Genomic DNA, 11,453 nt, shown 5'->3' with positions numbered 1-11,453 from the left:
TCATAAAGGGTGCCTAAGTATTGATTTAATATGTGGTATATTACAGAGTATCTCTTTTGGGGGCTAGTTATGTTTTGGCCCCTATCCCTGAGGTAAATTATATTTTCAGGAAAACAGTGGGCATGCTTTCGAGTTTATTAAGCAAAACTAGATACTTGCAAGATAAATAGCAAGGGTGAAAATACTGCCAGCTTCTTCAATTGATTTAGCAGACCGGCATCCATGCTGATGGAAGGTGTAGCAGCACTCAAAGGTATGACTGTAGCTTTTATAGATATACCTGAGCTAGCTTTCAATAGTGGGTTTTTCTGTCTGCACTGAATTCTGTGCTGCAATGACTATACAGTGAGCAGCACCAAAGTTAGCTAGTTTAAAAGCTTTCCACTAACTAGCCCCAGCCTCTCTACATCAGCTTCAGTTACATCTTTGCCTGCACTGTAAACAGTTGTTCAGGGACCTTCCCTGACCATGAGGAAATTTCCATATCTGTTCGGCCATTAATCCCTCTGCAGAGACACCAACCAAGAATGCTGGATTAGTGACAAACGTAATGGACTTTTTTCTCATAGCGACATAAGTCTACAAGGAATTTGATGGCCCCTTTTATAATAAATCCTTTCAGAGAGGCTAGACTTCTCTCAGATGGTAGAAACTACCCACTGGTATGGATACGCCAATCAAATGAAAAGCAACGACCCAAAATCTAGCTGAAGAACAAGTCTTGTGACGGTTTTGTCAGATTTTGTTTAATTGTTTTAACTGAAGTGTACAATACATATACATGGACATAGCAAAGTACAAAGGGTTAGAAAATGGGCTTACTTTTCAGCCCCTAATTGTAACATTTTATATGTTCATCCCTGAGAGAGAAAGTACCTGTAAATTATATCTCTACCGCAGGTGTTAGTAAGAGTGCAAATTCATATGTTTACTTTGCAGTAAAGATTGCTTTTCTGATACTGAATCTCAGTTCTGATACTTAAATACAGTAGGTTGCCTGTAAACAAAAAATCCCCTGTAAACAGTTCATCTGCCCTATACACTGTATTGGGATGAAATCCATCCTGACATTCTTGGACTGGACACTGAACAGGTTGACCCTGAAATCCCAAAAATAAATGAGTATCAGTTTCTTCCTTGTAACGTTACATTAAGCTCCCATGAAATCTAATGTTTTATTTCTGTTTATTTTAAAGTGAAATTAGTGCTTACAAAGGGTGAAGAATTGACAGGCTTGCAGAGTGAAGTCTGCTGTATAACCAGAACATCTGGACAGTTTAGACAAAATAGTACAAGCTCCCTTCACTCTCAATCCGAAGGATCATCTTCAGTGTAGTTGAGTCACCAGGTTTCAGCACCATAGTAAGAGGTGACCTCATAAAAATCTAGAGAAAAACCTTGCTTGACAGGCCCACACAGGCTCTGCTTAGACTGCACCCAGGGCTGTTAGGACTGATGTTGATGCTGTATGTGGGCACTAGAATTTTAGGAGCTGGCCTTTGAGTCTGGCCAGGTTGTGGTAAGCCTTAGTGTTTTGGCAAGGAGGGGGGGAAAAAACCTTTGCTGTCCTTGCACTTGCACTTCAGAAAGGAGCCAGCTGCAAATCCAGTAGACCGCTGCCTGTGAACACTCATGGCTGCATTTCACCACATGAGGAGCAGCATGGAGCTGTGCTGTGGTGCTGTGTCCAGGACATTGAGCATCCCTGCACCAGCCAGTGGCACCAGATATCATGAAGCATCATATGTGCTGAGCCCTCCTAGACAGCTTCAGAATATATTGCACTGGAATTCTTGGAGACAGAGCTTCTTCTGGGATACAGGACCCCTATATGCTGCATAGAGCTCTTTTAGCAGGAAATACCTGATCACAGGTGCTAAAGAAGCTCCCTTAAGAGATACTAAAACTGTTCGCTCAAATCAGTGCCACTGAGGTGGATAAAGAGTGTGATACAGGAGAATAGGTGAGGAGGTCCCTTATGGACAGCCTCTTAAAGATTTGCATAGTCCTGTTGGGTTCTGAAGTTACTAAATCTATTAAATACTAGCGTCTACTGAAGCTGCAGCCAGTAAATTGTTTTTTTTTTCTTAGTTCAATACACAACTGTTGAAAAGATGCTAGGAACCAAAACCTAGAGAGACTTGCATTCTTTGTACCAATGGGAACGGAGCCTAATTTGAGAAGGCTATAACTCAGGACACTGCAGAGTAAGGTAAGGAGGGGATTAGAATTAAACACTGGTAAGTGTGAAGTAATGAGCATAGAAAGAAATTACCTTAATTGGACACATACAATTATGGGCTCTGAATTAGCCTCTAGCAATGGGGAAAGAGATGTTGGAGTCACTGCGAATCATTCTTTAAAAACCTTGGCTCAGTGTGCAACAATGGTCAAAAAGACAAATAAATGTTAGGATCCATTAGGAAAGGACTGAAAACATTATACCATTATTCAAATCCATGGTGAACCCATATCTTAAATACTGTCTACAATTCTAGTCATGCCAGAACTAGCAAAGGTGTAGAGAAGGGCAACAAAGATGATCAGTAGCATAAGGTAATTTCTGTATGAGGAGAAATTGAAAAGGCATGGCAATATCATCTTTGAGAACAGACTGAGGGAAGATATGACTAAGCTCTATAAACCATGACCAAGATGTAAAAAAAATAGGGGCTATTAAGCCTCACATCACAGGAGCCAGGGGGCTCCCATGGGAATTGCTAAACAGCAGGTTTAAACCCAAGGAAGTGTTTTTTTGGGTTTTTTTTTTAAATACTACACATAGTTAACTCATGCCCAGGACATGAGGGACAGTTGACTCATGTTCCAAGACATGGGAGAGGACAACAATATTATGGGGTTCAAAAAGAGATTAGACAAATGTATGAAGGGCAGGTCCATCCAGAGCCATCTACTACAACAGTCGGGGATGTGAGTTCAGGTTCAGGACACCCCTAAATCTACAACTGCTGGTAACTGGCAGGATATGACAGAAGATGGATCACTCTACACATGCCCCGTTTCTTATACACTTCCTCTAAAGCTACTACTGGAAATAAGATACTGGGACAGATGTATTTTTGGTTTGATCTATAGTGGCAGTTCATATATGCTTATGGGTTACCTAATTACAGAATTTTTCATTGAAATTCTCATTTAAGTTCTGTCTAGTGTTGAACACTGAGCAACATAATGAAATGAACATTTGAAATGGAAGGAAATAATTATTAAAAATAGGTACCATATTTACTGTGTGTCTTGCTGTTTTCTTTTGTACCCTACTTTGATAAACGTAGCCTTTCTTTAGCAAATAGCAAGGCAATAGTCCATACCAGGATTTGCCAGTTTAGCAACTTAAAAGAAATTCTAAAGCATGTTCCTGAAGACGCAAACATTGTCTATGCCCTTTACACAGTTCTCTTGGTAAAACCAAAACAACTTAATTGGGGGCTAAATGACTTTTTGTCTAATCAGGTAAGCTCTCAGTTTCAAAAGTATCTGTGGATATGGTGCTTTTCTAGGCCCTTAAGTGCTTCTAAATGCCAGCTAAGATTTGGTTTGAGCCTCAGATAATTACTTTGAAGGATACTGGGCTGCTGTCTTGGACCACCACATATGGCAAACACTATTACTTTTATGGCATCCAGAAAAGGTAAGGGAAAGTACGGATGACACTGTGATCCCTCTCTGCTAATAGTGGAACAACCTGAGTCATTCCTGCTCTGACTGGGATGTTAGGAAATGTTTTTCTCTGGAGTTGACATAGGGATGATGGAAATAGTCCTCTGCATTTGGTACCGAGGATGTAGTACAGCAAATCTTCACTATGAGGCTTATCTTGGATTTCCATATACTGGTGGGTAGGTTGCTTGATACAGTACATAAAACTGAATTTTCACAGAATATTATTGGCACTTTATATCCTTGGTGAAGACAGTTCTGTTATCAGAACAATCATTCTCTCCTGATTTAGTTTAGCTCAAGAAAACTTAAAGCATTTTTTTAACAGGACCATCAATATTAAAATAAACTCTATGATTAAAGAGTTAATTTATTTGATAGGTGAATATAATGATGGGGTTCCCTGAGACTAAAGAAGAGAAAATGCAAGGGAGGAGGCAAATCTTAAACTGACAATGCATTAAACAAGTACGTCAGATTTACAAGTGATGCAAAATGGTGGAGCTTCACTGCAACTTATGGACCATACCTGATTTACATCTTCTGGGGCTGATTGTCTTAACTGCCAGTCCTTAGGTATTTGGTATGCAGCTATTTTTATCTGGGAGAAGCACAGTCAACAGCATGAAGAATTAGAATAGGCCCATAGCATAAATAGTGGAGGCAAGAAGGGCACAAGCCCTGGGCACCAGTTTGCCCCCTCTCCATGAGAGTCTTTGCCATAACTGGTGCAGCTCTGCACCCTGACTGCAAGAATCAGGCAGACAGATCCCACACCCAGCCGTATATCTAGGGGAAGGAGGGTGAAGGCACAGTCCTGTGCCCAGGGATGGAGGGAGTGAATGGGACCCCACCGGGCCCATAGTGTTGCCTGTTTCTCAGCTGCACCAGCCCAAGTTGCACTGCTGCAGAATCAACCACAGCATAAACTGTCAGGTTAGACTCCACTTCTCCTTCCCTCCTCCCACCTCTGCCCTGGGCTTTGAAAGATTGCTATACCTCTGGTACAGGTGTAGTGTTAGATACCTTTGATACCTTAAGGTTCTGTTTTACAGAATTAAAATATCCATAAAGTGCTTATTATAGTCAAAATGATCTGCATTATACACACCCACCCCCTCCTCCCCAGATTTTATGCCTTGTACCAGTTGCATGGAGATTGTGGCCTACTTTAAACTTTTTGTGGCTTTCATTTACTAAGTGTTGCGATTCATATGCACCTAAAGAGGAGGAGGGGAGAATGATTAGTGTCAAAAGCTGAGACTCTTAACTTCATCATGATGAATACAAAACATGATCCTTTCATACATATGAGCATTGCAGGCTCCTTCTCACCTGCTCATCCAGGATTAGACAAACCTACCAGAGAGCAAATAATCAACTGTTTTCACTTTTTCAATCCCAATACTTCCTCACATGCCACTAGATGCCTTTAGTGCTAGCTCATGTGGTTTCTGTGCTATAGAGCTATTATTCAGTTCTGCACCCCACAGTTTGACAGCATACAGCCTTCTACCCTGGGTGATGACATCGGGACCTTTTGTGGTAATTCCCATAATTAAATCAAGTCTTTTTTTTTTGATGGAGAGAAATGTGCTTTTGTCTCTGGATCTCTTCCGCCCTTCTCTTCTCCTGCTCTTCTGCCTTCTTCCGTTCCTCTCTCAACTCTTTGTATCTCCATTTAGGAATCTGCAGGTACATGTTGTTTCTGGCACTGCTCTTCCTCCTCACTGGCTCTGGCTGGAAGTTGGATGGAGGAGCCTTGGTAATACGGACTTTGGGGATCACAAATCCTGGTCTTACACTGCTCCTTCTGAGAAGGTGGAGTGGGAGAAGGCTTGCTTTCCTTGTGGCAACCACACTCGCTTGAGATGCAGAGAAGCTTAAAGGCTGCAGACTAGCCCTCCGGTCTTTCCTTTTGGGGACCACCATGATTTTGGAGTTCTGAAATAATTTCTCATAGCTACTAACATGATCTCTGTCCTGAGAGCGGATCTCTTGGACTCTCTGCTTCCTCAGGATTTCCTGCACAGACAGTGTGCGTTTCCCCACACAGGGTGGGCTCCCTGGACACACAGTCCTGCAAGACAGGGCAACAAAGGGACTACCTAAACTTGTTGTCACCCTAACCATGTGATTAAGAACACCATCCTCTTCAGGGTTAGAGGCAACCCTGAATGTCACTGCTGACCTCAAACAGTCTGATATCCTCTGAAAACAGCTTTTTGGTTCCGCAGCCTTCTCAAGAAGTTCCTTCATCTTTGGCCATTCTGGTTTATATTGATCACAAAACTGCTCGGGGCGCGGACTGTCCATCAGCTTCTGCATGAGCATAGCAGATTCTGATCTTCCGGTGTAACAAGCCCATTCCCAGGAAGTCATTCCACGATTCGGGTCAGTTGAATGAACATTTGCCCCTTTAAAGGATAGAGAAGAAGAGCATTAGTGTTAACTGGAAAGACTTACTTGTGACCTACCCCAAGCTGAGTTAGACAAGTATCCTACAGAAAAAACACAGCATGGAATATGTCTTTAAGGATAACGTCATGACATGTAAGACCCAAAGGATCATGTTGCTCCTGACATTTTCTAGCTTTAGACTGTTTGACCTTATGACTTCAATTTTTCATGTAGTTTTTAAAATAATGTTCTTAATTCTTTTTAAACAAAACTCAGAAATGTCATCAGGTAGAACCATATTAGTCCCCACATGGTAAATGAGCAGGGTGTGGACCTTTAGCTCTACAGCTGAGGCTTCTAGCACTTGAACAAATGGTAGTAGAAGTAGACTGTTACCCTCTAAGCTAGTGGGAGCCTTTTTGGCAGGTGAGCCCTGCACTTTCCCTGAGTGCCACTCCAGTCCCCTTCCCTTGCCTGATCCCCAGTTCTCCTTTCTGCTCCCTGCCCTGTCTGCAATGTACAATGCCCCCTCCTTGATCTGCCATGTGCCATATATACAGAGACTGCCCATGTGACTTGTCGCATACATGCCACAGGTTAGCCACTCCTACACTTAGCAAAGTGGCTACTATAAAGGAATGAGAGAGGAATTTTGTCAGAGGAGTTCACATCAATTTGCTGGCCAGCAGAGACTCAAGGATCCTGGATTCAATTTCAGATTCTGACAGGAATAGCCTGTGGTAGTTATAACTCTTTCTGTGCTGTCTCTCAAGTTCCTATGTTGGCTTCCTTCTGTTCCTATGCACTCAGTTCTGAATCTCTTCTTGTTCCTTTTTTCCTTTTCTCTCCTTGCATTTCATTGCTTCTCCTTTTTGGCCCTCCACATTCCTAAATCCATTCTGTGATGCCAGAAGGCTTGCAATGAGACTACTAGGAGCACTGGAGAAGGAATCCTCCTACCTGCATTTCCAGCATCCCACACCTCCTAGGACCCTGGTGGGTAGGAGGAGCAATTCCAGAGAAGGTCCTGCTCAGCCCTAACAGTCCTAGGAAGGAGTATGGTTAGCTGCTTCGTGAAGCTGGACAAGACTCAGTCTGATTGATATAGAAAAGCTGCATGAAGCAGAAGCATGAAAGATAGAGATTTTGGGAGCAAACTGCCAAAATCTAACAAGCCACCACTAAGCATGTGTACACTGACATTATGCAAAAGGCCATAAACTGGTGAAATGTAGCATCTGGGTGCATCTACATGAGACATTTACTCCAGAGCTGACTAATTACTTCCTCAGTACAGTCTCTGTGTCTACATGTGTGTTCCTATGAGGCCTCAGTAAACTAATACAATGCCGTCATAGGTTAGTACTTTGACGAATACAAGTACTATTCTGTGGCAGTGTTATTTATTGTGCAGCAACACGTGCTAGACACTGATGGGACTGGCTGGGGCACAAAGGTGCTTCAGTATACAGGCTGCCTACCAGCTAGCCCCACGCTGGAGTACCTCTCATGCTCCAGCTAGCCCCTCCTCAGCATAGTGAGCTGGGTAGGAGGAGCCCGGGGCTGGCAGGCTGACCCTCCTGGCCCTCTTCCAGCCAGGGCTGTTCTGACCTGGCTCAATGTGCTGTGGTCCCTGGTGCACGTGTAAGCATGGCAACTGGGAGCAAGAAAACCCAGTGCAATATGTGCTGGAGGTTATGAGCATTGCATTAATTTCACATGTAGATGCACCCTGTGTTTCCAAAGTAGCAAAAGGTAAATCCCTAACAGAAGGGCAGCTCCCTGCTACATTTTAATGTCTGCTCTCCAAAATAGAGAGCTGAAAGTGTATCTCACTTAAATGGGTATAACATTTTTTTAACATGTTTGGAACCGGCCTATTTTCAAGCAAATCCTCCAAACAAATTCAGCCTGAGGCAGACACTCAGCATTTCAGCCCAAACAGTTAAACTCTGTCAAAGTTATAAACTCAAAGCAGGTCCCTGTAACTGCGATTGGCAGAAAGCCTTTACTGTAAATGTAGCCCTCCTTTCTGCATTTGTCATGTCCATCATTGAATCTGAATTTCCAAACTTATGATAGCACCCAATACAGTCAGATAACCCAGCCTTGATAATGCAAGGTGTCTCATTTTCAGTTGTTCACGTTCTTAAACTCTAGTCATAGAATCATAGGGCTGGAAGGGACCCCAAAGGATCATCGGGTCCAGCCCCCTGCATGAGCAGGAAAGACATCTTGGGGTCAGACAACCCCAGCCAGGTGACTATCCAGTTTCCTCTTGAAGACATCTAAGGTAGATGATTGCACCACCTCTTGGGGGAGCTTGTTCCATAGTCTGGACACCCTAGTTGTAAAGAATTTTTTCCTAATGTTCAGCCTGAAACTATCTTCCAGGAGTTTGTGGCCATTGTTTCTAGTTTTCCCCCAGGGTGACTTGGTGAACAGCTGTTTACCTTGATGTATGCCTCTGATACAATGGTAAGCCACAATCAGGTCCCCTCTCAGCCTCCTTTTCTTTAGGCTGAAGAGTCTGAGATCCCTCAGCCTCTCCTTGTACGGCTTGCCATGCAAGTCCCGGATCATGCAGGTGGCCCTTCTCAGGACCCTCTCGAGCTTTAGCACATCCTGTTGAAGTGCGATGCCCAGAACTGGATGCAGTACTCCAAGAATGGCCGCACCAATGCTGAGTAAAGTGGGAGAATCATTTCTTTGGATTTACTGGAGATGCATCGATTGATGCATGCCGGAGTTTTATTGGTCCTAGCAGCTAGTGCGTTGCATTGCCAGCTCATATTAATGCTAGGGTCTATTGTTACCCCCAGATCCCTTTCATTTGTAATGCTGGTCAGGTTAGTGGTGCCCAACCTGTAGGTGTGCTGGGGGTTCTTCCTTCCCAGATGCAGCACTTTGCATTTCTCTACATTGAACCTCATCTGGTTCCATTCTACCTGTCTAGGTCTGCTTGTATCTGAAACCTATCTGCGGGTGTGTCCACACAACTCCATATCCTGAAGTTGTCTGCGAACTTGGCCAAAGGGCTTTTCACCCCCACATCTAGGTCGTTGATGAAGATATTGAACAGCACTGGGCCAAGTACTGACCCCTACGGTACACCGCTGCCCACATCTCACCAGGACAACACTGATCCATTCATTTGGACTCTGTGTCCTACCCCACAACCAATTGCACACCCACTTGATGGTGCCACAGTTGAGCCTGATATCGTCCACGTTTCTAATCAGTACCTCATGGGATACCAGGTCAAAGGCTTTCTGGAAGTCGAGGTATATGATGTCAACAGCTTTTCTCTCATCCAGGTGATGAGTCACCTTATTATAGAAAGAAATGAGGTTGGTCAGACAAGACCTGCCCATGACAAAGCCATGCTGGCTGTCATTCAGTATCATGCCTTCTGCAAGTTTGTCACACATAGCTCCTTTGATGAATGTTTCTAGGATTTTCCCCGGAATAGAAGTTAAGCTAATTGGCCTGTAGTTTCCCGGGTCCTCATGCTTCCCCTTCTTGAAGGTGGGCACAGCATTGGCCCTCTTCCAGTTCTCTGGGATTTCTCCAGAGACCCATGATTTTTGATAGACCTTTGCCAGGGGCTTTGTGATTACTTCGGCCAACTCTTGCAGCACTCTTGGGTGGAGTTCATCTGGTCCTGCTGATTTATATGTCTAATTTCTTTAATTGATCGTACACCAGTTCTATGGCAATGGTGGGAATGGTGTCAATCCTGCCCTGCTTGTTCTGTGCTCTACCTGGCATGTTGTTCCCCTTGGTCTTGTGAAAGACCGAGGCAACGTAGTCATTTAGGAGTTTCATTTTTTTCGTGAGTGGCAGTGACCAGGTATCCTGAGGTATTGAGCAGTGGCCCCACACTCCCGTTAGTTTTCCTGTTTTATATTCATTTTCATTCCAAAAGGTACGTTCATGTTGATTTTAAAGTTATACTTTTAAGGTTGAAACATTATACATGGTACTGGCCAAAGGGGATGTCCTAGTCAGTGACCTAAGAATCAATGGGAAGCTGGGTGATAGTGACCACGAGCTGATCACTTTTACTATCAGCAATACAGAAGTCCTTGACTTCAGGAAAGCTGACTTTAACAAGCTCAGGAGGCTCGTCAGGGCCCTAAGGGACCACGACTCAACAGGAAGAGGAGCCCAAGAGGAATGGTTGCTCCTCAAGGGAGAGATTCTGACAGCTCAAGGGATGGCCATCCCATCTCGGAGGAAGGGTAGCAAAAGGGAGCAGCAACACCCTTGGCTCAGCAGGGAACTGGAGGACCTCCTATGTCTCAAAAGAGAGACTTATAAAGGATGGAAGGCTGAGGAGTACTCAGCACTGGTCCGTACCTAAAGGGAGTGGATCAGGAAAGCCAAGGCTGCAACCGAGCTCCACCTGGCTTCACCTATGAAAGACAACAAAAAGTCCTTTTTCAGATATGTAGGGAGTCAAAAAAAAAAAAAGCAAGAGTAACACCGGACCCCTGCTGAACCAAACAGGGCAGCTGATAACCGACACCTGGGAAAAGGCCAATCTACTTAATGGGTACTTTGTGTCAGTCTTTCATCAGTCCAATGGGGCCACCCTGCCTAGCAAGATGCAGGACAGCCAAGATGAGGGCATATTTATACCCAGCATCAGTGCTGATCTAGTAAAGGATCACCTTGAGAGGCTGGACACCTTCAAGTCAGCTGGTCATGACAGATTACACCCTAGAGAACTCAAGGAGCTGGCAGGTGTCATAGCCCAACCATTGGCAAAAATATCTGAAAACTCATGGTGCTCAGGTGAAGTACCTGAAGGCTGGAAGAAGGCCAGTGTGGTACCCATCTTCAAGAAAGGGTGGAAAGTAGACACCAGGAATTACAGGCCAATCAGCTTGATCTCAGTCCCCAGTAAGATTCTGGAGAAAATTATCAAAGAGACCCACTGGATAAGCTGGCTGAGGGCAACATCCTGAGGGACCGCCAGCATGGGTTTGTTGCAGGTAGGTCTTGCCTGACCAATCTCATCTCCTTCTATGACCAGGTGACCTATCACCTGGACAAGGGAGAAGAGATTGATGTCATATATCTTAACTTCAAAAAAGATCTTTGATCTGGTGTCCCATGACCTCCTTATGGAAAAATTGGCCAACTGTGGCCTCAGCTACACCACAGCCTGATGGCTGGGAAATTGGCTCCGAGGTCAGACCCAGAGAGTAGTGGTCGATGGTAGCGAATCATTATGGCGCTCCATGACCAGTGGCGTACCACAAGGCTCTGTCCTTGGATTGGTTTTCTTTAACATCTTTAATAACGATGTGGACATTCATGTCAGAAGTGCACTGGCTAAATTCACCAATGACACTATACTTTGG

General features: G+C 44.2%; 1 protein-coding gene across 1 annotated transcript in view; it reads right to left on the bottom strand.

Annotated features, from left to right (window-relative positions):
* Positions 1-797: 797 nt before the first annotated feature.
* The window catches only part of ANKRD33B (ankyrin repeat domain 33B), an 81,946-nt gene continuing 71,290 nt past the window's right edge, over positions 798-11,453 (bottom strand). The window contains exon 4 of the mRNA XM_090048352.1: positions 798-6,098. Coding sequence (XP_089904478.1) covers positions 5,245-6,098 — 854 coding nt within the window. The 3' untranslated portion in view covers positions 798-5,244. The remainder of the gene's footprint in view (positions 6,099-11,453) is intronic.

This window comes from Crocodylus siamensis, chromosome 5, assembly GCF_052110815.1.
Source record: "Crocodylus siamensis isolate JL-2025a chromosome 5, ASM5211081v1, whole genome shotgun sequence".
NCBI lineage: Eukaryota > Metazoa > Chordata > Crocodylia > Crocodylidae > Crocodylus > Crocodylus siamensis.
The sequence above is the reverse complement of the archived record's forward strand: the minus strand, read 5'-3'. Positions and strand labels throughout refer to the sequence as shown.